Source organism: Lonchura striata, chromosome 32 (genome assembly GCF_050655825.1).
Source record: "Lonchura striata isolate lonStrDom1 chromosome 32, ASM5065582v1, whole genome shotgun sequence".
Lineage (NCBI taxonomy): Eukaryota > Metazoa > Chordata > Aves > Passeriformes > Estrildidae > Lonchura > Lonchura striata.
The window spans coordinates 7,114,867-7,142,734 of NC_140734.1; the positions used below are offsets into that span (position 1 = coordinate 7,114,867).

At 44.6% G+C, this 27,868-nt stretch overlaps 1 protein-coding gene across 7 annotated transcripts; it reads right to left on the bottom strand.

Annotated features, from left to right (window-relative positions):
• Window positions 1-143: 143 nt before the first annotated feature.
• EIF4A1 (eukaryotic translation initiation factor 4A1) lies at window positions 144-27,406 on the bottom strand. Of its 7 annotated transcripts, none has more exons than XM_085564323.1 (12): window positions 27,373-27,406; window positions 26,775-26,823; window positions 24,834-24,966; window positions 22,039-22,178; window positions 18,723-18,891; window positions 14,054-14,163; window positions 11,192-11,233; window positions 9,915-10,016; window positions 7,185-7,322; window positions 5,790-5,879; window positions 4,428-4,507; window positions 144-3,332 (listed from the first exon to the last, which is right to left on the bottom strand). In XM_085564323.1, the coding sequence occupies exons 1-12, from the start codon at window positions 27,393-27,395 to the stop codon at window positions 3,188-3,190; spliced, it is 1,221 nt and encodes a 406-aa protein (XP_085420449.1). In that variant the 5' UTR covers window positions 27,396-27,406; the 3' UTR covers window positions 144-3,187. The 7 variants fall into 7 exon arrangements, with proteins under 7 accessions (XP_085420449.1, XP_085420451.1, XP_085420455.1 ...); XM_085564325.1 differs by lacking the exon at window positions 11,192-11,233 and adding an exon at window positions 11,941-11,982; XM_085564329.1 differs by lacking the exon at window positions 11,192-11,233 and adding an exon at window positions 22,755-22,790 and having other exon boundaries at window positions 9,915-10,058.
• Between the last annotated feature and the right edge of the window lie 462 nt (window positions 27,407-27,868).

The following is a 27,868-nucleotide window of genomic DNA, read 5'->3' on the forward strand; positions in this document are numbered from 1 at the left end:
TATTTGGGATTTTTGGGGGTTTTAAGCCAATTTTGGACCAAATTCCGGCTCCAAAAGCCCCAAAATGGCCCCAAAATTTTCCCTCCCCTCCCCCCCCTTTCCCCCCTCCCACCCCAAATCCCAAAAAAAGAAAAATTTTGGAATTTTGTCCCAAAATCGTTTTTTATTTGAATAAATAAACGTTACAAAAGGGGGGTGGGGGAGGGACAGGGGGAGGGAACGTTTATCCAAAAAAAAATTCCCAAAATTTCCTAAAAAATTCCCTAAAAAACCCAAAAAAGGGGGAAAAAAAGGGTGGGGGAGGGGCGGTCGGGAGCCCTTCACAAAGTGACGATTTTTGGGAAAAAAATCCTAAAATTGACCTAAAAATGAGGAAAAAACCCCAAAATTTGGGGGAATTGAAGAGAAAAATGAGGTGGAAAAAATGGAGAAAAATTTGGGGAGGAAAAGGGGGAAATTTTCCCAAAAAATTTGGGAAAAATGTAGAAAAAATGGGGAAAACCCCCCAAAATTTGGGGGGAAAAAAACCCCAAAAATTTGGGGGAAAATTCAGAAAAATTGGGGGAAAGAAGGGGAAAAAAAAAACCCCAAAATTTGGGGGAAAATGTAGAAAAATTGGGGAGAAAAAGGGGGAAAATTCCCCAAAAATTTGGGGAGAATTCATAAAAAATGGGAAAAAAAATAGGGATAAAACCCCCCAAAATTTGGGGGAAAATTCAGGAAAAAAATCCCCCAAAATTTGGGGGAAAATTCATAAAAATTGGGAAAAATGTGGGGGAGGGGTGAGGTTCAAAGCAGCCCCAAAATTCATAAAAATTCAGCTTAAAAAAGTGAAAAAATTCGGAAAAAACGGAAAAAATGTTAAAAAGCACCATTTTTAAAAATGTATAAAAATGACCTTAAAAAAGGGGGGGAAATGGGAAAAAAGAGGAAAAATATTGGGAAATAATAGAAAAAAAGGAAAATGGGAAAGACCTGGCAAAAATGTTGAAAAAGGGAAAAAATTGGGAAAAACGGGAAAAAAATGGGGAAAAAAATGGGGAAAAAAAGGAAATAAAATGGGGAAAAATGTGAATAAAATGGAGGAAAAAAAATCGAGATTAAAAGGGAAAAAAATGTGAATGAAATGGGGGAAAATGGAAAAAAATCAAAATAAAATGGAAAAAAATGGGGAAAAAATCGAAATAAAATGGAAAAAAATCGAAATAAAATGGGAAAAAAATCCCAATAAAATGTGAGGAAAATGGAAAAAATTCAAAATAAAATGGGGAAAAAACCCCAATAAAATGGGGAAAAAAAACCCAATAAAATGGGGAAAAATAAAATCTAAAGAAATCAAAATAAAATGGGGAAAAAACTCGGAAAAAATCAAAATAAAACGGGGAAAAACCCCCACTAAAACAGGGAAAAAAAATTGAACAAATTAAAAATAAAACGGGGAAAAAACCCCAATAAAATGTGAAAAAATATGAAAAAAAAATCAAAATAAAACGGGGAAAAACCCCAATAAAACGGGGGGGAAAAAATCGAAAAAAATAAAAATAAAATGGGGAAAAACCCCAATAAAATGGGGAAAAAATGAATAAAATGGGGGAAAAATTCATTAAAAAAAATCAAAATAATATGGGAAAAAAAATCCCAATAAAACTTGGAAAAAAAAAAATCGAAAAAAAATCAAAATAAAATGGAGGAAAAAATAAAAGAACAAAAAAAGTGAAAAAAGTCTGAAAAAAAAATCAAAATAAAATGGGGAAAAACCCCAATAAAATGGGGGAAAAATCGAAAAAAATCAAAATAAAATGGGGGAAAAACCCCAATAAAATGGGGGAAAAATAATTAAAAAAAATCAAAATAAAATGGGGAAAAAACCCCAATAAAATGGGGGAAAAATAATTAAAAAAAAATCAAAATAAAATGGGGAAAAACCCCAATAAAATGGGGGAAAAATCGAAAAAAATCAAAATAAAATGGGGAAAAACCCCAATAAAATGGGGGAAAAATCGAAAAAAAAATCAAAATAAAATGGGGGAAAAACCCCAATAAAATGGGGGGAAAAATCGAAAAAAAAATCAAAATAAAATGGGGAAAAACCCCAATAAAATGGGGGAAAAATCAAAAAAAAAAATCAAAATAAAACGGGGAAAAAAATCCAAATAAAACCTGAAAAAAATCCAAATAACATGGGGAAAAAAAATCCAAATAAACCCTGAAAAAAATCCCAAAAAAATGGGGAAAAAATCCAAATAAAACCTGAAAAAACCCCAAAAAAATCCCAAAAACTGATGAACCCCCCCAATAACCCAGGGGAAAGCGGGGGTGGGGCGGGCGGGTGATTTTGGGGGATTTTTGCCTTTTTTGGTGATTTTTGGCTCAGAAGTGTCGGTGATTTTGGGGGATTTTTGCCTTTTTTGGTGATTTTTGGCTCAGAGGGGTCGGTGATTTTGGGGGATTTTTGCCTTTTTTGGTGATTTTTGGCTCAGAAAGGGTCGGTGATTTTGGGGGATTTTTGCCTTTTTTGGTGATTTTTGGCTCAGTGGGGTCGGTGATTTTGGGGGATTTTTTGGGGATTTTTGGGTGATTTTGAGGCCATTTTTTGGGGGATTTTTTTGGTGATTTTTTTGGGGTATTTTTGCCTTTTTTTGGGTGTTTTTGGGTCAGATGAGGTCGGCCACGTTGAGCGGCATCTCCTCGATGGCCGTGTTGGAGAAGGTCTCGATGATTTTGGGGTGATTTTGGATGATTTTGAGGCCATTTTTTTGGGGATTTTTTTGGCGATTTTTTCGGGATTTTTTTCGGGATTTTTTGGGGTATTTTCCGGTGATTTTGGGTCAGATGAGGTCGGCCACGTTGAGCGGCATCTCCTCGATGGCCGTGTTGGAGAAAGTCTCGATGATTTTGGGGTGATTTTGGGGATTTTTGGGGTGATTTTGAAGCCATTTTTTTGGGAATTTTTTTGGCGATTTTTTCGGGATTTTTTTCGGGATTTTTTGGGGTAATTTCCGGTGATTTTGGGTCAGATGAGGTCGGCCACGTTGAGCGGCATCTCCTCGATGGCCGCGTTGGAGAAGGTCTCGATGATTTTGGGGTGATTTTGGGTGATTTTGAGGCCATTTTTTTGGGGATTTTTTTGGGGATTTTTTTGGGATTTTTTTGGGTGTTTTTTGGGGTAATTTCCGGTGTTTTTGGGTCAGATGAGGTCGGCCACGTTGAGCGGCATCTCCTCGATGGCCGTGTTGTAGAAGGTCTCGATGTCGCGCAGCGTCCGCCGATCCTCCTCCGTCACCAGGTTGATGGCGACGCCCTTGCGGCCGAAGCGCCCGCCCCGGCCGATCCTGAGCGCAAATTGGGGCAAAAAAAGGGGATTTTGGGAAAAAATGGGATGTGAGGTTGGAAGGGGAAAAGGGGGATTTGGGGAGGGGGGGTAAAGAGAGGTTTTGGGGGGGAAATGTGAATTTTTGGGGAAAAAATTTGAATTTTTTGGGGGAAAAAATGTAAATTTTGGGAGAAAAAAATCTGAATTTTTGGGGAAAAAATGCGAATTTTTGGGGATAAAAAATGTGAATTTTTTGGGGGAAAAAATGTGAATTTTAGGAAAAAAAAAGTGAATTTTTGGGGATAAAAAATGTGAATTTTTGGGGAAAAAACTGTGAATTTTTGGGGAAAAAATGTGAATTTTTGGGAAAAAAAAATCTGAATTTTTGGGGAAAAAAAATGCGAAGTTTTGGTGAAAAAAATTTCAAATTTTCGGTGAAAAAAAATTCAAATTTTTGGTGAAAAAAAAATCTGAAGTTTTGGTGAAAAAAATTGTAAATTTTTGGTGAAAAAGATATAATTTTTTTGGGAAAAAATATCTGAATTTTTGGGGAAAAATAAATTCGAATTTTTGGAAAAAAATCTGAATTTTTGGTGAAAAAAAAAGTAAATTTTTGGGAAAAAAAATGTAAATTTTTGGTGAAAAAAATCTGAATTTTTGGGGAAAAAACAAAAGTTTTGGAAAAAAAAAAATCCAAATTTTTGGTAAAAAAATCCAAATGCCCCAAAACCTCCATATAATGCCCTAAAAGTCCCCCAAAATACCCAAAAAATCCCCTAAAATCCCCAAAAAATCCCCAAATCCCCCCAAAATCCCAAAAAATCCCCCAAAAAATCCCCCAATTTTGCCACAAAATCCCCAAATCCCCCAAAAATTCCCCCATAAAAATCCTCCAAAACTACCCAAAAAATCCCCCAAAAAATCCCCAAAATTTCCCCCAAAATTCCCAAAAAATTCCCCAAAATCCCCCAAAAAAATCCCATGTAATCCTCAAAAAATCCCCAAAAATCCTCCCAATATCCCGTAAAATCCCCAAAATTCCCCCCAAAATCCCCAAATTTTCCCCAAAATCCCCAAAACTCCCCAAAACCGCCCAAAACGCCCCAAATCTCACCTGTGGATGTAGTTCTCGCGGTTGGTGGGGAGGTCGTAGTTGATCACCAGCGAAACCTGCTGGACGTCGATGCCGCGGGCCTGGGGGGACGGAGCCCAAATTTGGGGTGAAAAACCCAAATTTTGGGGCTTTTTTCGGGATTTTTTGGGATTTTTTGGGGTTTTTTAAGCGTTTTTTGGCGATTTTTTGGTGGTTTTTTAGGGGTTTTTGGGAGGGGTTTTGGGGGAAACTGAGGCAGGGAATGGGTGGGGGAGGGGCCCGAGGGGTGGGGGAGGGGAGGCAGACCAAATTTGGGGCAAAAAACTCAAATTTTGGGGCTTTTTTTGGGATTTTTTAGGGGTTTTTTATCGATTTTTGGTGATTTTTTTGTGGTTTTTAAGAGGGATTTTGGGGGAAACTGAGGCAGGGAATGGGTGGGGGAGGGGCCCGAGGGGTGGGGGAGGGGCGGGACACAACATTTGGGGGAAAAAATCCAAATTTTGGGGCTTTTTTTTGGGATTTTTTGGGGGTTTTCCAGCGATTTTTGGTGGTTTTTTGGAGGGATTCCGGGGGAAACTGAGGCAGGAACTTTTTGGGGTGTGGGGGAGGGGTCAGAGACCCAAATTTTAATTAAAAAAACCTAAATTTTTGCTTTTTTTCCCCTCAATTTTTCATTTTTTTTCCCGGAATTTCGGGGTTTTCCCCGGAATTCTTGCCCGGAATTCCAGGGGAAACTGAGGCAGAAAATTTCCAGAAGGTGAGGGAGGAGAAAAAAGCCAAAATTCATGTGAAAAAACCCCAAAATTTTGCGTTTTTTCCCCAATTTTTCGCATTTTTCCCTGGAATTTCGGGGTTTTTCCCAGAATTCCCGCCCGGAATTACGGGGGAAACTGAGGCAGGAACTTTTTGGGGTGTAAGGGAGGGGTCAGAGACCCAAATTTTAATAAAAAAATCCCAAAATTTTGCGTTTTTTTCCCCTATTTTTTGCTTTTTTCCCAGAATTTCGGGGTTTTTCCCGGAATTCCCACTTTTTCCCCCGGAATTCCGGGGGAAACTGAGGCAGGAACTTTTTGGGGTGTAAGGGAGGGGTCAGGAACCCCAAATTTGTGGGAAAAACCCCAAAATTTTGCGTTTTTTCCCCAATTTTTCATTTTCCCCAGAATTTTGGGGTTTTTCCCGGAATTCTTGCCCGGAATTCCTGGGGAAACTGAGGCAGAAAATTTCCGGAAAGTGAGGGAGGAGAAAAAAGCCAAAATTCATGTGAAAAAATCCCAAAATTTTGCGTTTTTTCCCCGATTTTTCTCTTTTTTCCCGGAATTTCGGGGTTTTTCCCGGAATTCCCGCATTCCCGCCCGGAATTCCGGGGGAAACTGAGGCACTGACCAGCAGGTCGGTGGTGATGAGGACGCGGCTGGAGCCGGAGCGGAATTCCCGCATGATGACGTCACGCTCCTTCTGGTCCATGTCCCCGTGCTGGGAAAAGGGGGCGGGGCCCACTCAGGACACGCCCACCCAGCTTTGGCGCCACGCATGCAAATTTAGGACACGCCCACCCCTCTAAGACACGCCCACCAACAACACAGGCCACGCCCACCAACCCCCGGGCCACGCCCACCCAGTTTTGGCGCCACACATGCAAATTTAGGACATGCGCACCCCTCTAAGCCACGCCCACCCACCCACAGGCCACGCCCACCCAGTTTTGGCGCCACGCATGCAAATTTAGGACATGCGCATCCCTCTAAGCCACGCCCACCCACAGGCCACGCCCACCCAGCTTTGGCGCCACACATGCAAATTTAGGCCACGCCCACCCATGTCTAGACCAACCCCACGAACCCCACAGGCCATGCCCACCCACCTTTGGCGCCACGCATGCAAATTTAGGCCACGCCCACCCTCTAAGCCACGCCCACCCACATGACACGCCCATCAACCCCCGGGCCACGCCCACCCAGCTTTGGCGCCACATGCAAATTTAGGCCACGCCCACCCAGTTTTGGCGCCACGCATGCAAATTTAGGCCACGCCCACCCAGTTTTGGCGCCACGCATGCAAATTTAGGCCACGCCCACCAAATTTCAGGCACTGCCCATGCAAATTTAGGCCACGCCCACAAACCCTAAAGGCCACGCCCACCCCTGAGTGACCCCTGAATGGCCCCAAATGACCTCTGGGTGACCAATGACCTCTGAGTGACCCCAAATGACCCCTGAGTGACCCCAAATGACCCCTGGGTGACCAATGACCCCGAGTGACCCCAAATGACCCCTGAGTGACCCCAAATGACCCCTGGGTGACCAATGACCCCTGGGTGACCTCTGACCCCCGGATGACCCCTGACCATGGCGGACACGGTGAAATCCCTGGCGTGCATCTTCTCGGTCAGCCAGTGACCCCTGAGTGACCGATGACCCCTGAGTGACCGATGACCCCTGGTGACCCCGGGTGACCCCTGGATGACCTCTGACCCCCGGATGACCCCTGACCATGGCGGACACGGTGAAATCTCTCGCGTGCATCTTCTCGGTCAGCCAGTGACCCCTGAGTGACCGATGACCCCTGAGTGACCAATGACCCCTGGTGACCCCGGGTGACCCCTGGATGACCCCTGACCCCAAATGACCCCTGACCATGGCGGACACGGTGAAATCCCTGGCGTGCATCTTCTCGGTCAGCCAGTGACCCCTGAGTGACCGATGACCCCTGAGTGACCCGATGACCCCGGGTGACCCCGAGTGACCCCTGGATGACCCCTGACCCCAAATGACCCCTGACCATGGCGGACACGGTGAAATCTCTCGCGTGCATCTTCTCGGTCAGCCAGTCCACCTTGCGGCGGGTGTTGATGAAGATGACGGCCTGGGTGATGGTCAGCGTCTCGTAGAGGTCACACAGCGTGTCCAGCTTCCACTCCTGGCCGGAGAGATGACCCCTGAGTGACCCCCGAGTGACCCAGAGTGACCCCTGAGTGACCACTGACCAGTAAGTGAAAAAAAAACCGTTCAAAAATTGACCCAAAATGACCCAAACTGACCCAATCCTAGCTGGAGAAATGACCCCTGAGTGACCCCGAGTGACCCCTGAGTGACCCCAAGTGACCCCGAGTGACCCCTGAGTGACCACTGGCCAGTAAGTGAAAAAAAACCGTTCAAAAATTGACCCAAAATGACCCAAACTGATCCAAAATGCCCAAAACCTGACCCTTCAAATCACCCAAAATGACCCAAAAATGACCCAAAATGCCACAAAATGATGAAAATTACCTAAAATGACCCAAGCTTACCCCAAAATGACCAAAAATTACCCCAAAATGACCCAAAATGACCCAAAAATTACCCTAAAATGACCCAAAATGACCCTAAAATGACCAAAACTGACCCAAAATGCCACAAAATTATGAAAATGACTTAAAATGACCCAAACTTACCCCAAAATGACCCAAACGTACCCCAAAATGACCCAAACTGACCCAAAAATGACCCACAATGCCCCAAAATGATGAAAATTACCTAAAATGACCCAAACTGACTCAAAACTGTCCCTAAGTGATCCAAACTGGCCCAAAAATGACCTAAAATGACCCAAAACGATGAAAATGACCTAAAATGACCCAAACTTACCCCAAAATGACCAAAAATTACCCCAAAATGACCCAAACTGACCCAAAAATGACCCAAAAGTGACCTTTAAAATCACCTAAAATGACCCAAAACTGACCCAAAATGCCCCAAAATGATGAAAATGACCTAAAATGACCCAAACTTACCCCAAAATTACCCAAAAATGACTCAGACTGACCCAAAAATGACCAGAAATTACCCTAAAATGCCCAAAATGCCCAAAAACTGACCCAAAATGCCCCAAAATGATGAAAATTACCTAAAATGACCGAAAATGCCCCAAAATGATGAAAATTACCTAAAATGACCCAAACTTACCCCAAAACTGACCCTTAAAATCACCTAAAGTGACCCAAAATGCCCCAAAATGATGAAAATGACCTAAAATGACCCAAACTTACCCCAAAATGACCCAAACGTACCCCAAAATGACCCTAAAATGACCCTAAAATGACCCCAACTGACCCAAAAATGACCAAAAATTACCCAAAACTGACCTTTAAAATCACCTAAAATGCCCCGAAATGCCGGAAATGCCGAAATTGCCCAAAATGGCCCAAAACGCCCCAAACGGGGCTGTGCCCCCCGCTCAGGGGCCGGCCCCACGGGGGAGGGGCTGCCCATGGTCCGGGGGGGTCGCTCTGGCATGGGGGCACGGGGGGGGCACGGGACCCCCCCAAATCCTGCACCATGCGGGGATCGACCGAAATCGCCAGAAATCCACCCAAAACGAGGGGAAAGGGGAAAATCGCCAGAAATCGCCAGAAATCCACCCAAAAATGAGGGGAAAGGGGAAAAAATGGCCCGAAATCGCCAGAAATCCACCCAAAACGAGGGGAAATGGGAAAAAATGACACAAAATAGCCAGAAATTCACCCAAAACTGAGGGGAAATGGGAAAAAATGACCCGAAATGGCCCGAAATCACCAGAAATTCACCCAAAAACGAGGGGAAAGGGGAAAATCGCCAGAAATCGCCAGAAATCCACCCAAAAATGAGGGGAAATGGCCCGAAATTGCCAGAAATTCACCCAAAACCGAGGGGAAATGGGAGAAATCGCCAGAAATCCACCCAAAAATGAGGGGAAATGGGAAAATCACCAGAAATCCACCCAAAACGAGGGGAAAGGGGAAAAAATGACCCAAAATCGCCAGAAATCCACCCAAAAACGAGGGGAAAGGGGAAAATCGCCCGAAATCCACCCAAAAATGAGGGGAAAGGGGAAAAGATGACCCAAAATCACCAGAAATTCACCCAAGAATGAGGGGAAATGGGAAAATCGCCAGAAATTCACCCAAAAACGAGGGGAAATGGGAAAAATCACCAGAAATCCACCCAAAAACGAGGGGAAATGGGAAAAATGACCGAGAACTGCCAGAAATCCACCCAAAACTGAGCTGAAATGACCCGAAATCGCCAGAAATTCACCCAAAACTGAGGGGAAATAGGAAAAAATGGCCTGAAAAATGGCCCCAAAAAATCAGAAAAAAAATCCCCAAAAAATCAGAATAAATCCCCAAAAAATCAGAAAAAAATCCCCAAAAATCAGAAAAAAAAAAACCACAAAAGGTCAGAAAAAACCCCCAAAAAATCAGAAAAAAATCCCCAAAAAATCATTTAAAAAAATCCCCCAAAAAATAATAAAAAAAATCCCCAAATAATAAAAAAAATCCCCAAAAAAATCATAAAAAAATCCCCAAAAAATAATAAAAAAAATCCCCAAAAAATCCGAAAAAAATCCCCAAAAAAATCCGAAAAAAAATCAAAACATCCCTCAAAACCCCCCCAAAAAAACCCCAAAAATCCCCCAAACCTCTCCTAAAAACCCCAAAATGCCAAAATTGATTTTTTTCGCCCAAAAAGCCCCAAATTTGGGCGTTCCCACCTCCCTCTCGACGTTGATGTAGAACTGGCGGATCCCCTCGAGCGTCAGCTCCTCCTTCTTCACCAGGATGCGCACGGGCTCCCGCATGAACTTCTTGGTCACCTCCAGCACGTCCAGAGGCATGGTGGCCGACAGCAGCACCACCTGAGCGCGAAATTTGGGGTTAAAAAACGCAATTTTGGGGTCGGGAGCTGAAAAAATGGGGTCAAAACCCAAAAAAATGGGGAAAATACGCAAAAAAATGGGGAAAATACGCAAAAAAATGGGGAAAATAGCCCAAAAAATGGGGGTGGATTGTTGGTCACCTCCAGCACGTCCAGAGGCATGGTGGCCGACAGCAGCACCACCTGAGCGCGAAATTTGGGGTTAAAAAACGCAATTTTGGGGTCGGGAGCTGAAAAAATGGGGAAAATACATGAAAAAATGGGGAAAATACGCAAAAAATGGGGAAAATAGCCCAAGAAATGGGGGTGGATTCTTGGTCACCTCCAGCACGTCCAGAGGCATGGTGGCCGACAGCAGCACCACCTGAGCGTGAAATTTGGGGTTAAAAACCTCGAATTTGGGGTCGGGAGGCGAAAAAATGGGGAAAAAACATGAAAAAATGGGGAAAATAGCCCAAAAAATGGAGAAAATAGCCCAAAAAATGGGGAAAATAGCCCAAGAATTGGGGGTGGATTCTTGGTCACCTCCAGCACGTCCGGAGGCATGGTGGCCGACAGCAGCACCACCTGAACGCCGAAATTTGGGGTTAAAAACCGCAATTTTGGGGTCGGAAGGTGAAAAAATGGGGAAAAAACACGAAAAAATGGGGAAAATAGCCCAAAAAATGGGGAAAATAGCCCAAGAATTGGGGGTGGATTCTTGGTCACCTCCAGCACGTCCAGAGGCAGGGTGGCCGACAGCAGCACCACCTGAGCGCGAAATTTGGGGTTAAAAACCGCAATTTTGGGGTCGGGAGGCGAAAAAACGGGGTCAAAACACGAAAAAATGGGGAAAATATGCAAAAAATGGGGAAAATAGCCCAAAAAATGGGGTTGGGAGCAGAAAAAATGGGGGTGGATTCTTGGTCAGCTCCAGCACGTCCAGAGGCATGGTGGCCGACAGCAGCACCACCTGAGCGCGAAATTTGGGGTTAAAAACCGCAATTTTGGGGTCGGGAGTCAAAAAAATGGGGAAAAAACCCGAAAAAATGGGGAAAATACGCAAAAAAATGGGGAAAATAGCCCAAAAAATGGGGAAAATAGCCCAAAAAATGGGGGTGGATTCTTGGTCACCTCCAGCACGTCCAGCGGCATGGTGGCCGACAGCAGCACCACCTGAGCGCGAAATTTGGGGTTAAAAACCGCAATTTTGGGGTCGGGAGCTGAAAAAATGGGGAAAAAACACGAAAAAATGGGGAAAATAGCCCAAAAAATGGGGAAAATAGCCCAAAAAATGGGGGTGGATTCTTGGTCACCTCCAGCACGTCCAGAGGCAGGGTGGCCGACAGCAGCACCACCTGAGCGCGAAATTTGGGGTTAAAAACCGCAATTTTGGGGTCGGGAGCCGAAAAAATGGGGAAAATACGCAAAAAAATGGGGAAAATAGCCCAAAAAATGGGGAAAATAGTCCAAAAAGTGGGGGTGGATTCTTGGTCACCTCCAGCACGTCCAGAGGCAGGGTGGCCGACAGCAGCACCACCTGAGCGCGAAATTTGGGGTAAAAAACCGCAATTTTGGGGTCGGGAGCCGAAAAAATGGGGAAAATACGCAAAAAAATGGGGAAAATACGCAAAAAAATGGGGAAAATAGCCCAAAAAATGGGGTTGGGAGCAGAAAAAATGGGGTTGGATTCTTGGTCACCTCCAGCACGTCCAGAGGCATCGTGGCCGACAGCAGCACCACCTGAACCCGAAATTTGGGGTTAAAAACCGCAATTTTGGGGTCGGGAGGCGAAAAAATGGGGAAAAAACACGAAAAAATGGGGAAAATACGCAAAAAAATGGGGAAAATAGCCCAAAAAATGGGGGTGGATTCTTGGTCACCTCCAGCACGTCCAGCGGCATGGTGGCCGACAGCAGCACCACCTGAGCGTGAAATTTGGGGTTAAAAACCGCAATTTTGGGGTCGGGAGGCGAAAAAATGGGGAAAAAATGGGGAAAATAGCCCAAAAAATGGGGAAAATAGCCCAAAAAATGGGGGTGGGAGCAGAAAAAATGGGGTTGGAAGGTCAAAAAATGGGGTCAGGACACAAAAAAATTAAATTTCGATGATGAAAAATGGGGTTTGGACCCAAAAAAATGGGGTTAGAAAGTCAAAAAATGGGGTTAGAATCCCAAAAATGGGATGAGGACCCCAAAAATGGGGTTGGGAGCCTGAAAAATGGGAAAAATACCCAAAAATTGGGATCAGCACCCAAAAAATGGGATCAGGAGATCGGAAATTGGGGTTGGGACCCAAAAAAATGGGAAAAGGACCCAAAAAATGGGGAAAATACCCAAAAATGGGAAAAGGAGCCCAAAATTGGGGTTGGGAGCCCAAAATCCCTCCCAAAGCACCCCTGGGAACCCCAAAATTCCCCCAAAATTCCCCAAAAAATCAAATCCGGACCCTAAAACCCCCCAAAATCCCAAATCGTCCCCAAATCCCCCAAAATTCCCCCCCAAAACTTCCCCAAAATGATCCCAAAATTCCCGAAAATCCCAAATTCTTCTAAAATCCCCAAAAATTCCCCCCAAATGATCCCAAATATCCTCCCAAAATCCCCAAAAATTCTCCCCCAAAAATTTTCCCAAAATCCTCCCAAAATCCCCCAAATCCTCCCAAAATTTTGGGGAAAAATCCCCAAAATTCTCCCAAAAATCCTCAAAAAAAAAGTAAATTTAAAAATTCTTAATTTTTCCCAAATTCCCCTAAAAAAACCCCAAAAATTCCCCCAAATTTCCCAAGATTTTCCAAATCTCCCAAACCCTCCTAAAATTCCCCAAAATTTTAGGAAAAATCCCCCAAAATCCTCCCCAAAATTTCAGGAAAAATACCCAAAAATCCTCCCCAAAATTTTAAGAAAAATCCCCCCAAATCCTCCCCAAATTCCCAAAATTTTAGTAAAAAAACCCAGAAAATCCCTGAATTCTCCCCAAATTTCCACGAAATTTCCCAAATCTCCCAAAATCCCCAAAATTTCAAGTAAAATCCCCAAAATCCTCCCCAAAATTCCCAAAATTTTGGTCAAAACCCCCAAACCTCCCTTACCCAGCGCGGCCACCAGGGGGCGCCTCTCGCTCGCTTTTGGGGCCAAATCTTCGCTTTTTGGGCCGTTTTTTTTTTGCTTTTTCCCAAAATTTGGTTTTTTCGGGAATTTTTGGGGAGGATTTTTGGGGCGATTTGGAAAAACCGCCCTAAAAATCCCAAAATTCCCCCAAATTTTATGGAACCTTGCAAAATCTCCCCAATCCCTCTCAAAACCCCAAAATTTTAGTAAAAAAACCCAAAAAATCCCTGAATTCTCCCCAAATTTCCACGAAATTTCCCAAATCTCCCAAAATCCCCAAAATTTTAAGAAAAATCCCCAAAATCCTCCCCAAAATTTTGGTCAAACCCCTCAAACCTCCCTTACCCAGCGCGGCCACCAGGGGGCGCTGCTCGCTCGTTTTTGGGGCCAAATCTTCACTTTTTGGGCCGTTTTTTTCGGGGTTTTTTCGCTTTTTCCCCAAAATTGGCTTTTTTGAGAATTTTTGGGGAGGATTTTTGGGGTGATTTGGAAAAACCGCCCTAAAAATCCCAAAATTCCCCCAAATTTTATGGAACCTTGCAAAATCTCCCCAATCCCTCTCAAAACCCCAAAATTTTAGTAAAAAAAACCCCCAAAAATCCCTGAATTCTCCCCAAATTTCAACAAAATTTCCCAAAACTCCCAAAATCCTCCCTAAATTCCCAAAATTTTAAGAAAAATCCCCAAAATCCTCCCCAAAATTTTGGTCAAAACCCCTCAAACCTCCCTTACCCAGCGCGGCCACCAGGGGGCGCCGCTCGCTCGTTTTTGGGGCCAAATCTTCGTTTTTTGGGCCGTTTTTTTCGGGGTTTTTTCGCTTTTTCCCAAAATTTGGCTTTTTTGGGAATTTTTGGGGAGGATTTTGGGGTGATTTGGGGTCCCCCCACCTGCGTGTTGCCGCTCAGCTTCTGGAAGATGTCGTAGATCTGGTCCTTGAAGCCGCGGCTCAGCATCTCGTCCGCCTCGTCCAGCACGAACATCTTGATGAATTTTGGGGCTAAAAAAGGCGATTTTGGGAAAATTCGGGATGTTTTTTTTCCCCTCAAAATTGGAGGGGCGCGGGAAAAAATTCGGGGAGGAAAATGGGGAATTTTGGGGGAAATTTCAGGGATTTTTAGGGAGGAAAATGGGGATTTTTAGGGGGTTTTTTTGAGGGTTTTGGAGGGATTTTGGGGGAATTTTGAGGAATTTTGGGAAAATTTGGGATTTTTTCCCAAAATTTATGGGGAGGGAAAAAATTTGGGGAGGAAAATGGGGAATTTTGGGGGAAATTTCAGGGGTTTTGGGAGGAAAATGGGGATTTTTAGGGGTTTTTTTGAGGGTTCTGGAGGGATTTTGGGGAAATTTTGGGAAATTTGAGGAATTTTGAGAAAAATTGGGATTTTTTTTCCCAAAATTTATGGAAAGGGAAAAAATTCGGGGAGGAAAATGGGGAATTTTGGGGGAAATTTCAGGGTTTTTTAGGGAGGAAAATGGGGATTTTTAGGGGTTTTTTTGAGGGTTTTGGAGGGATTTTGGGGGAATTTTGAGGAATTTTGGGAAAATTTGGGATTTTTTCCCAAAATTTATGGGGAGGGAAAAAATTTGGGGAGGAAAATGGGGAATTTTGGGGGAAATTTCAGGGATTTTGGGAGGAAAATGGGGATTTTTAGGGGTTTTTTTGAGGGTTTTGGAGGGATTTTGGGGAATTTTGGGAAAATTTGGGATTTTTTCCCAAAATTTGGGGGTGCGGGAAAAAGTCTGGGGGGTTTTGGGGAGGAAAATGGGGAATTTTGAGAGATTTTTTGGGAAAATTTGGGGGATTTTCCGAAAGTTTTGGGAATTTGGGGCAAAATTTGGAGAAATTATGGGGAAATTTGGGGGATTTTAGGAAAATTTGGGAGAATTTGGGGAATTTTGGGTAAATTTTGCAGCATTTTGGTTTTTTGGGATGATTTTGGGGTGATTTTGGTGGTTTTGAGGCAATTCTGGGGTTTTTTGGGTGATTTTTTGCGTTTTTGGGGGTGTTTTTTGAGGTTTTTTGGGTTGATTTTGGGGAATTTTGGGATTTCTGTGGTTATTTTTGTGATTTTTGGGGCGATTTTTGGGGGGGATTTTTAGGGTAATTTTCAGGTTATTTTTGGGGGTATTTTTTGTGGTTTTTTGGGTTGATTTTGGGGAATTTTGGGATTTCTTTGGTTATTTTTGTGATTTTTGGGGGCGATTTTTAGGGGTTATTTTTGGGGTGGTTTTTTGTGATTTTTGGGGCGATTTTTGGGGTTCCGAGTTGAATTTTTGGGGCGATTTTTGGATTTTTTGGGGGTTCCAAGGTGGGTTTTTGGCTTTGGGGAATTTTTGGGTGATTTTGGGCCGTTTTGGGTGATTTTTGGGGTTCCCCTCAGTCCTGGCGCTGATCAGCCCCCGGGGGAATTTTGGGGTGATTTTTTTGGATTTTTGGGCTGATTTGGGCATTTTTTGGGGCGATTTTTGGGTTTTTATATTTTTGGGGCTCCAAGTTGGATTTTTGGGGTAATTTTTGGATTTTGGGGATTTTTTGGGGGGGGAATTTTTAGGGTTATTTTTTGGGTGTTTTTTTGTGATTTTTGGGGCGATTTTTGGGGTTCCGAGTTGAATTTTTGGGGCGATTTTTGGATATTTTTGGGGTTCCAAGTTGGATTTATGGCTTTGGGGAATTTTTGGGTGATTTTGGGCCATTTTGGGTGATTTTTGGGGTTCCCCTCAGTCCTGGCGCTGATCAGCCCCCGGGGGAATTTTGGGATGATTTTTTTCTGATTTTTGGGCTGATTTGGGCATTTTTTGGGGCGATTTTTGGGTTTTTATATTTTTGGGGCTCCAAGTTGGATTTTTGGGGTAATTTTTGGATTTTGGGGATTTGTTTGGGGGGGAATTTTTAGGGTTATTTTTGGGGTGGTTTTTTGTGATTTTTGGGGTTCCAAGTTGAATTTTTGGGGCGATTTTTGGATATTTTTGGGGTTCCAAGGTGGGTTTTTGGATTTGGGGAATTTTTGGGGTGATTTTGGGCCGTTTTGGGTGATTTTTGGGGTTCCCCTCAGTCCTGGCGCTGATCAGCCCCCGGGGGAATTTTGGGGGTCGGGGCCGGGCAGGACGCGGGGCCGGGACCCCCCCCCGGGGTCAGGTGACACGCAGCTCATCACAGGGGCTCCCAAAATTCCCAAAATTCCCAAATTCCCAAAATTCCCGATCCCAAAAAACGGGAAAATTCCAAAAAACCCAAAAAAAACCCCAAAAAAATACATAAAAATAGAAATTTTTAACCAAAAAACCCCAAATTTGGGATTTTTTTGGGGGTCAGATCATCACAGGGGACCCAAATTCCCAAAATACCCAAATTCCCAAAATTCCTGATCCCAAAAAATGGGAAGATCCCAAAAAAACCCGAAAACCCCCAAAAAAATACATAAAAATTGAAATTTTTAACCAAAAAAACCCCAAATTTGGGATTTTTTTGGGGGTCAGATCATCACGGGGGACCCAAAATCCCAAAATTCCCAAATTCCCAAAATTCCCGATCCCAAAAACCGGGAAAATTCCAAAAAACCCCAAAAACCCCCCAAAAAATACATAAAAATTCAAATTTTTAACCAAAAAAACCCAAAATTGGGATTTTTTTTTGGGGTCAGATCATCACAGGGGGACCCAAAATCCCCAAATTCCCAAAATTCCCAAATTCCCAAAATTCCCGATCCCAAAAAACGGGAAAATTCCAAAAAACCCCAAAAAATGCCAAAAAAATACATAAAAATTCAAATTTTTAACAAAAAAACCCAAATTTGGGATTTTTTTGGGGTCAGATCATCACGGGGGACCCAAAATCCCAAATTCCCGAAATTTCCCAAAATTCCCAAAATTCCCGATCCCAAAAAACGGGAAAATTCCAAAAAAACCCAAAAAAATCCGTAAAAATTCAAATTTTTAACCAAAAAAACCCAAATTTGGGATTTTTTTTGGGGTCAGATCATCACAGGGGCTCCCAAAATTCCCAAAATCCCCAAATTCCCAAAAATTCCCAAAATTCCCGATCCCAAAAAACGGGAAAATTCCAAAAAACCCCAAAAAAAACCATAAAAATTGAAATTTTTAAAGAAAAAACCCCAAATTTGGGATTTTTTTTGGGGTCAGCTCATCACGGGGGGTCCCAAAATCTCCAAATTCCCGAAATTCCCGATCCCAAAAAATGCAAAAAATCCCCCAAAAATAGAGATTTTTCAACAAAAAACCCCAAATTTTGTCCAAATTTAATTCACATTTTTCCCATTTTTCCCCCATTTTAAATCAGATTTTTTTCCATTTAAATTTAAGAGTTTTTTCCCATTTTTGGCCATTTTTACCCCATTTTAAATCCAATTTTTCCCCTTTTTGCCCATTTTAAATTAGGGTTTTTTCCCCCCATATTTTCCCATTTTAATTGAAATTTTCCTATTTTTGGCCATTTTAATTTAGATTTTTTTCCCATTTTTGGCCAGTTTTAATTCAAATTTTCCCCATTTTTACCCCGTTTTAAATCAGATTTTTCTCGTTTTTTCGCCGTTTTTTCCCCATTTTTTATCATTTTTGGCCAATCTTGGTGTGGTTTTTGGGGTTTTCGGGGTGGCCGAATCCATTTTTGGGGTGAATTTTGTGGTTTTCGGGGTCGCTCACACAGATATCGCCAGTTGCTTATCCCCAAACCCATTTTAAATCCGATTTTTCTCGTTTTTTGGCCGTTTTTCCCCATTTTTTATCATTTTTGGCCAATCTGGGTGTGGATTTTGGGGTTTTCGGGGTGGCCGAGTCCATTTTTGGGGTGAATTTCGGCGATTTCGGGGTCGCTCACACAAATATCCCCAGTTGCTCAACCCTATCCCGTTTTAAATCCGATTTTTCTCGTTTTTTCGCCATTTTTCCCCCATTTTTTGCCATTTTTGGCCAATCTCGGTGTGGTTTTTGGGGTTTTCGGGGTGGCCGAGTCCATTTTTGGGGTGAATTTTGCGGTTTTTGGGGTCACTCACACAGATATCGCCAGTTGCTTATCCCCGAACCCATTTTAAATCCTATTTTTGTCATTTTTTCCCCATTTTTGGCTGTTTTTTCCCATTTTTTATCATTTTTGGCCGATCTGGGTGTGGATTTTGGGGTTTTCAGGTTGGCCAAATCCATTTTTGGGGTGAATTTCGGCAATTTCGGGGTCGCTCACACAGATATCCCCAGTTGCTCAACCCTATCCCGTTTTAAATCCGATTTTTCTCGTTTTTTGGCCGTTTTTTCCCCATTTTTTATCATTTTTGGCCAATCTGGGTGTGGTTTTTGGGGTTTTCGGGGTGGCCGAGTCCATTTTTGGGGTGAATTTTGCGGTTTTCGGGGTCACTCACACAGATATCCCCAATTGCTTATCCCCGAACCCATTTTAAATCGTATTTTTGTCATTTTTTTCCCCATTTTTGGCCGCTTTTTCCCCATTTTTTATCATTTTTGGCCAATCTCGGTGTGGTTTTTGGGGTTTTCGGGGTGGCCGAATCCATTTTTGGGGTGAATTTTGTGGTTTTCGGGGTCGCTCACACAGATATCGCCGGTTGAGCATGTCGAAGACGCGGCCCGGCGTCCCCACCACCACGTGCGGCGCCTCCAGCTGCAGCTTCTGCACCTCGGCGCGGACGTTGGTGCCGCCGATGCAGGCGTGGCACGAGGCGCCCATGTAGTCCCCGAGGGCCATCACCACCTTCTGGATCTGTGACGTCATCAATGACATCATCAGTGACGTCATAGCCAAAGAAATCCCCGCAAAAATCCCATTAAAAACGCAAAAAACCCCGTTAAAATCGCATTAAAAATGGCAAAATCCCATCAAAAATCCTCATTTTTGAGGTCCCTGAGGGCCATTGGCACCTTCTGGGTCTGTGATGTCATCGGTGACATCATCAGTGATGTCATCAATGAAAAAAACCCCAAAATTCCCGCTTAAATCCCACTAAAAACCCCAGAATAACAAAATTCAATTAAAATCCCCAATTTTGAGGCCCCCATGTAGTCCCCGAGGGCCATCACCACCTTCTGGATCTGTGACGTCATCGGTGACATCATCAGTGACGTCATAGCCAAAGAAATCCCCGCAAAAATCCCATTAAGAACGCAAAAAACCCCGTTAAAATCGCATTAAAAATGGCAAAATCCCGTTAAAAATCCTCATTTTTGAGGTCCCCGAGGGCCATCAGCACCTTCTGGATCTGTGACGTCATCGGTGACATCATCGGTGATGTCATCAGGTTAAAAACCCCAAAATTCCCGCTTAAATCCCATTAAAAACCCCAGAATAACAAAATTTCATTAAAATCCCCAATTTTGAGGCCCCCATGTAGTCCCCGAGGGCCATCGGCACCTTCTGGATCTGTGACGTCATCAGTGACATCATCAGTGATGTCATAGCCAAATAAATCCCCGCAAAAATCCCATTAAAAACGTAAAAAACCCCGTTAAAATCGCATCAAAAACGGCAAAATCCCGTTAAAAATCCTCATTTTTGATGTCCTCGAGGGCCATCGGCACCTTCTGGGTCTGTGACGTCATCAGTGACATCATCAGTGACGTCATCAATGACAAAAACCCCGAAATTCCCGCTTAAATCCCCCAAAATTTCCCCCAAAAATTCCCTTTAAAAATCCCCCAGAAATCCCCAAAAAATTCCCCCAAAAAATCCCTAAAAAATTCCTTTTAAAAATCCCCCAGAAATCCCCCAAAATCCCTAAAAAATTCCCTTTAAAATTCCCCCAAAAATCCCTAAAAATTCCCTCCAAAAATCCCTAAAAATTCCTCTTAAAAATCCCCCAGAAATCCCCAAAATTTCCCCCAAAAATCCCTAAAAAATTCCCTTTAAAGATCCCCCAGAAATTCCCCAAAATCACAGCAAAAATTCCCTTTAAAAATCCCCCAGAAATCCCCAAAAATCCCTAAAAAATTCCCTTTAAAAATCCCCCAAAAATCCATAAAAATTCCCTCCAAAAATCCCTAAAAATTCCTTTTAAAAATCCCCCAGAAATCCCCAAAAAATCCCCCAAAAAAATCCCTAAAAATTCCCTTTAAAGATCCCCCAGAAATCCCCCAAAATCACCCCAAAAATTCCCTTAAAAAATCCCCAAAAATTCCCCCAAAAATCCCTAAAAAATTCCTTTTAAAATTCCCCCAAAAATCCCTAAAAAATTCCCTTTAAAAATCCCCCAAAAATCCCTAAAAATTCCCTTTAAAATTCCCCCAGAAATCCCCAAAAATTCCCTGTAAAATTCCCCCAAAAATCCCCTTTAAAATCCCCCCAAAAATCCAAAAAAATACCCTAAAAAAAAAAATCCCAAAAATTCCCCCAAAACTCAAAAAAAATCCCCAAAAATCCCCCCAAAAAACCCTGAAATTGCCCCAATTTCCCTTTGCGCGATGACGTCATCGATGACGTCATCGATGACGTCACCGATGACGTCACGGTGTGCCCCAGGCTGAACCAGTTTGGGCACCGGGGCCGGACTGGGATGAACTGGGAGCTGCTCTGCCCCCCCCGGATTCGGGAGCGGGGCAGCGGCGCCCGACCCTGCCCAGGCGGGGGGGGACTGGTTTATACTGGTTTATACTGGTTTGGACTGGTTTGGATCAATATAAACCGGTTTGGAAGGTTTTATACTGGTTTGGATCAATATAAACCGGTTTGGAAGGTTTTATACTGGTTTATACTGGTTTGGATCAATATAAACCAGTTAGGAAGGTTTTATACTGGTTTGGATCAATATAAACCAGTTTGGAAGGTTTTATACTGGTTTATACTGGTTTGGATCAATATAAACCAGTTTGGAAGGTTTTATACTGGTTTGGACTGGTTTGGATCAATATAAACCAGTTTGGAAGGTTTTATACTGGTTTATACTGGTTTAGATCAATATAAACCGGTTTGGAAGGTTTTATACTGGTTTATACTGGTTTGGATTAATATAAACCAGTTTGGAAGGTTTTATACTGGTTTGGGTCAATATAAACCAGTTTGGAAGGTTTTATACTGGTTTGGACTGGTTTGGATCAATATAAACCAGTCTGGAAGGTTTTATACTGGTTTGGACTGGTTTGGATCAGGATAAACCGGTTTGGAAGGTTTTATACTGGTTTGAACTGGTTTGGACTGGTTTGGATCAGGATAAACCAGTTTGGAAGGTTTTATACTGGTTTGTACTGGTTTGGATCAATATAAACCAGTTTGGAAGGTTTTATACTGGTTTGAACTGGTTTGGACTGGCTTGCATCAGGATAAAGCAGTTAGGAAGGTTTTATACTGGTTTGGGTCAATATAAACCAATTTGGAAGGTTTTATACTGGTTTGAACTGGTTTGGACTGGTTTGGATTAATATAAACCAGTTTGGAAGGTTTTATACTGGTTTGGACTGGTTTGGATCAATATAAACCAGTTTGGAAGGTTTTATACTGGTTTATACTGGTCTATACTGATTAAAATGCTTATAAACCGATTTATACCAATCTATACTGGTTTATACTGGTCTATACTGGTTAAAATGCTCATAAACCACTTTATACTGGTTTATATTGGTATGCACCAGTTTATACTGGTCCAAACTGGTCTATACTGGTTAAGACACTTCTAAACTGATTCATACCACTCCATACTGGTCTATACTGGTTTGAACTGGTTTATACTGGTCCAAACTGGTTTCTAACCACACCTACACCCTCCCCCACCAACCACCAACACCCATCCCCACCCTTCCCAACTGGTTTATACTGGTCTATACTGATTAAAACACTTCTAAACCCATTTATACCGCTCCGTACCGGTTTATACCGGTCCATACTGGTTTATACTGGTTTATACTGGTTTAAACTGGTTACCTGCTGGGCCAGCTCGCGGGTGGGCGCCAGCACCAGGGCCTGGGTGGCCTTGAGCTCCAGCTCCACCTGCTGCAGGATGGAGATGGCGAAGGTGGCGGTCTTGCCGGTGCCCGACTGCGCCTGCGCGATGACGTCATAGCCTAAAATATGCAAATGAGATGCGTCAGGTATGCTAATGTGCCCACGGGTATGTAAATGTCCTTACAGGTGTGTCACAGGTATACAAATGACCCCACGGGTGTGTCCTGGGTCTTGCCGATACCCGACTACGCAATGACATCATAGCCTAAAATATGCAAATGAGATGCGTCAGGTATGCTAATGTGCCCACGGGTATGTAAATGTCCTTACAGGTGTGTTACAGGTATGCAAATGACCCCAAGGGTGTGTCCCGGGTCTTGCCCGTGCCCAACTGCGCGATGACGTCATAGCCTAAAATATGCAAATGAGATGCGTCGGGTATGCTAATGTACCCACGGGTATGTAAATGTCCCCACAGGTGTGTGACAGGTGTGTCACAGGTATGCAAATGACCCCACGGGTGTGTCCCGGGTCTTGCCCGACTGCGCCTGCACGATGACGTCATAGCCTAAAATATGCAAATGAGATGCGTCGGGTATGCTAATGTACCGACAGGTATGTAAATGATCTTACAGGTGTGTCACAGGTGTGTCACAGGTATGCAAATGACCCCACGGGTGTGTCCCGGGTCTTGCCGGTGCCCGACTGCGCCTGCGCGATGACGTCATAGCCTAAAATATGCAAATGAGATGCGTCGGGTATGCTAATGTACTCATGGGTATGTAAATGTCCCTACAGGTGTGTAAATGCCCCCACAGGTATGCAAATGTCCTCACAAGTATGCAAATGTCCCTACAGGTATGTAAATATCAGCACAGGTGTGTCCCAAATGTGCCATAGCCTAAAATATGCAAATGAGATGCATCGGGTATGCTAATGTACCCACGGGTATGTAAATGTCCTTACAGGTATGTAAATGACCCCACAGGTATGCAAATGTCCTCAGAAGTATGCAAATGTCCCTACAGGTATGTAAATATCAGCACAGGTGTGTCCCAAATGTGACATAGCCTAAAATATGCAAATGAGATGCGTCAGATATGCTAATGTGCCCACAGGTATGTAAATGTCCTTACAGGTATGTAAATGACCCCACAGGTATGTAAATGACCCCACAGGTATGCAAATGTCCTCACAAGTATGCAAATGTCCCTACAGGTATGTAAATATCAGCACAGGTGTGTCCCAAATGTGCCATAGCCTAAAATATGCAAATGAGATGCGCCTCTTATGCAAATGACCTTACAGGTGTGTAAATGTCACCACAGGCATGTCCCCAGGTGTGTCAAAGCATAAAATATGCAAATGAGGTGCGTCACAGGTGTGTCAGCTATGTAAATGTCTCTACAGGTATGTAAATGTCTCCATGGGTATGCAAATGACTGCACAGGTATGCAAATGTGACCCCGGATATGCAAATGCCTTGACAAGTATGCAAATGTGAGGACAGATATGCAAATGTCCCCACAGATATGCAAATGACCCCTACAGGTGCGTGATGATGTCATAACCTAAAGTATGCAAATGAGATGCATAACAGGTGACTTTACTGGTTTTCTACTGGTTTATACTGGTCTATACTGGTTTATATTGTTTTATACTGGTCTATACTGGTTTTATATTATTTTATACTGGTCTATACTGGTCTACAGTGGTTTTATACTGGTTTATACTGGTCTATACTGGTTTATATTGTTTTATACTGGTCTATACTGGTTTTATACTGGTTTATATTGTTTTATACTGGTCTATACTGGTTTTATACTAGTTTATATTGGTGTATACTGGTTTTATACTGGTCTATACTGGTCTACAGTGGTTTTATACTGGTCTATACTGGTTTATATTGTTTTATACTGGTCTATACTGGTTTATATTGGTTTATACTGGTCTATACTGGTTTTATACTGGTTTATATTGGTGTATACTGGTTTTATACTAGTTTATACTGGTCTATACTGGTTTTATACTGGTTTATACTGGTCTATACTGGTTTATATTGTTTTATACTGGTTTATATTGGTGTATACTGGTTTTATACTGGTTTATACTGGTCTATAGTGGTTTTATACTGGTTTATACTGGTCTATATTGGTTTATACTAGTCTATACTGGTTTATATTGGTATATACTAGTTTTATACTGATCTCGACTGGTTTATATTGTTTTATACTGGTTTATACTGGTCTATACTGGTTTATATCAGTCTATACTGGTTCATACTGGTCTATATTGGTTTACACTCGTCTACATTAATCTATATTGTTTTACACTGGTCTATACTGGTTTATATTCGGCTATACTGGTTTATATTGCTCTATACTGGTTTGTACTGGTCTATACTGGTTTATACTGGTTTGTACTGGTTTATACTGGTTTATACTGGTTTTACCTTTGATGCAGGGCAGGATGGCTCTCTGCTGGATGGCCGAGGGCTTCTCGAAGCCGTAGGCGCAGATCCCACCCAGCCACACTGGTCCATACTGGTCCATACTGGTTTGTACTGGTCTATACTGGTTTGTACTGGTCCATACTGGTTTATACTGGTTTTACCTTTGATGCAGGGCAGGATGGCTCTCTGCTGGATGGCCGAGGGCTTCTCGAAGCCGTAGGCGCAGATCCCACCCAGCCGCACTGGTCCATACTGGTCTATACTGGTCCATACTGGTCTATATTCGTCTATACTGGTTTGTACTGGTTTATACTGGTTTTACCTTTGATGCAGGGCAGGATGGCTCTCTGCTGGATGGCCGAGGGCTTCTCGAAGCCGTAGGCGTAGATCCCGCGCAGCAGCGCCTCCGACAGGTTCATCTCGTCAAAGCTGTCCACCACCTCGTGCCAGTTGCTCTGCCGCCCCAGTACAAACCAGTAAGAACCAGTAAGAACCAGTAAGAACCAGTAAGAGCCGCCACGCGCCGGGATGAAACCGGTATAAACCGGTCCCGGGAAAGGAGGAAGGGCGGAGCGGTTTGGAGCCGTCCCAGTTTGGCTTTGAGCCCTCCCAGTTTGTCCCAGTTTGGTTCTAACCTCTCCCAGTTTGTTCCAGTTTGATGTTAACCCTACCCAGTTTCTCCCAGTTTGATTCCAGCTCCTCCCAGTTCGAATTTAACCCTTCCCAGTTTGTCCCAGTTTGGTTCTGACCCTTCCCAGTCCATTCCAGTTTGATCCAGACCACTCCCAGTTTATCCCAGTTTGGTTCTAGCCTCTCCCAGTTCATCCCAGTTTGGTTCTAACCTCTCCCAGTTTGGTTCTGAGCCCTCCCAGTTTGTCCCAGTTTGGTTCTGACCCTTCCCAGTTTGATGTTAACCCTTCCCAGTTTGTCCCAGTTTGATTTTAAACCTTCCCAGTTTGTCCCAGTTTGGTTTTGAGCCCTCTCAGTTTGATGTTAACCCTTCCCAGTTACTCCCAGTTTGATTCCAGCTCCTCCCAGCTTGATTTTAAACCTTCCCAGTTTGTCCCAGTTTGGTTCTGACCACTCCCAGTTTGTCCCAGTTTGATACTAGTTTGGTTCTGACCCTTCCCAGTCCATCCCAGTTTGATCCAGTTTGGTTCAGACCACTCCCAGTTTATCCCAGTTTGGTTCTAACCTCTCCCAGTTTGTCCCAGTTTGGTTCTGACCCTTCCCAGTTTGTCCCAGTTTGGTTCTGAGCCCTCCCAGTCTGTCCCAGTTTGATTTTAATCTCTCCCAGTTTATCCCAGTTTGGCTCTGAGCCCTCCCAGTTTAGCTTTAACCCCTCCCAGTTTGTCCCAGTCCCTCCCAGTTTGATTTTAACCTCTCCCAGTTCATCCCAGTTTGGTTCAGACTACTCCCAGTTTATCCCAGTTTGGTTCTGAGCCCTCCCAGTCCGTCCCAGTTTCACTTTAACCCTTCCCAGTCCCTCCCAGTTTAACTTTAACCCCTCCCAGTCTGCCCCAGTTTAACTTTAACCCTTCCCAGTTTAACTTTAACCCCTCCCAGTCCATCCCAGTTTGTTCCAGTCCCTCCCAGTTTAACTCTAACCCCTCCCAGTCCATTCCAGTTTAACTTTAACCCCTCCCAGTCTGTCCCAGTTTAACTTTAACCCTTCCCAGTCCCTCCCAGTTTAACCTTAACCCTTCCCAGTTTGTCCCAGTTTAACTTTTACTCCTCCCAGTTTAACTTTAACCCTTTCCAGTCCGTCCCAGTTTAATTTTAACCCCTCCCAGTTTGTCCCAGTTTAACTTTAACCCTTCCCAGTCCATCCCAGTTTGTCCCAGTCCCTCCCAGTTTAACTTTAACCCCTCCCAGTCTGTTCCAGTTTAACTTTAACCCTTCCCAGTCTGTCCCAGTTTAACTTTAACCCTTCCCAGTCCATCCCAGTTTGTCCCAGTCCCTCCCAGTTTAACTTTAACCCTTTGCAGTCCCTCCCAGTTTAACTTTAACCCTTCCCAGTCCCTCCCAGTTTAACTTTAACCCTTCGCAGTCCCTCCCAGTTTAACTTTAACCCCTCCCAGTTTGTCCCAGTTTAACTTTTACTCCTCCCAGTCCCTCCCAGTTTAACTTTAACCCTTCCCAGTCCCTCCCAGTTTAACTTTAACCCCTCCCAGTCCATCCCAGTTTGTCCCAGTCCCTCCCAGTTTAACTTTAACCCCTCCCAGTCCATCCCAGTTTGTCCCAGTCCCTCCCAGTTCCTGACCTCGATGATCCCGTCCGGCTCCATCCCCTCGGGGCCGCTCTCGCGAGATCTGGGGGAAGGAGAAAGGTTAAAAAACCGCCAAGTGACGTCATCACCCCACCGCGTGACGCCATCGCCATCCCCCCATCCCGCTCACGTGACCGGAAGCGGCCCCGACCCCCCCCTTCCCCCCCCGGCTCCGACCACGCGGCCGCGCCGCAAAGCCCCGCCCACTTCCCCCCCGAACCGACCAATCAGCGCCGCGCGTCCCTCCTGACGTCATCACGCCCGCCGCGCAGGAGGAGGGGGGGGAACAATGGAGGCGCGCGCTGCGCCCACCACGTGGGCGGGGGGGGGGGGGCCAAAACCCTCCGAAACCGCCTCAAAACCACCAAAAAACGGCCAAAAACCGGCAAAAAAACCCCCCCGGGTTCGGAGGGGGGGGTGGGGAAGGACGCGGCAACGCGCGGGGTTCCCCTCAGGGAATGGCGGCGGCCGCTTCGCCTCAGGGAACGCGGACGGTTCCGCCGCTTCCGCCGCTTGCGGCTCCCCCTCATGGCGGCGGCCGCTCCCTCCCGCTGCCCCCCCCCCCCGCAGCCGGTATCGCCCCGTGCCGCACCTGCTGTCGTGACTCGCCGACATGGCCGCGCTGCGCTCCTTCCCCCGCCCGGCGCCGCTTTATGAGGCGGCCGCAACCGCGCCACGCCCCCCCCGCGCCGCCATTGGTCCGCTCCTCCCGCCGCGCCCGCGCCGCGCGCTGATTGGCCGAGCGCCGCGCGCGCCGCGGGGTAATGAGGGAGGGGGCGTGGCCGCCGGGGGTTGGGCGGAACCATTGGGGAAAGGAGGGGGGGGGACGCGGAATTTTTGGGTTAAATGGGAGAGGCCAAAATGGATTTAAAGGGGGAGACCCCCCCCCAGAAATAAAAAGGGGGGGAGGGGTCTTAAAGGGGCCGCGCACGGGAATTGGGGGAGGGGAGGGGGGGAAGTGGGGATCACCCTCCCCCCCCCCCGCGGCGGGGTGGGTGGGACATTCCAACTCCTCCCCCCCCACACGCGGGAGTGGGTTGGTCCAAAATGGCCCAAAAAAAGCCCAAAAAGTGACAAAAATCCCCCCG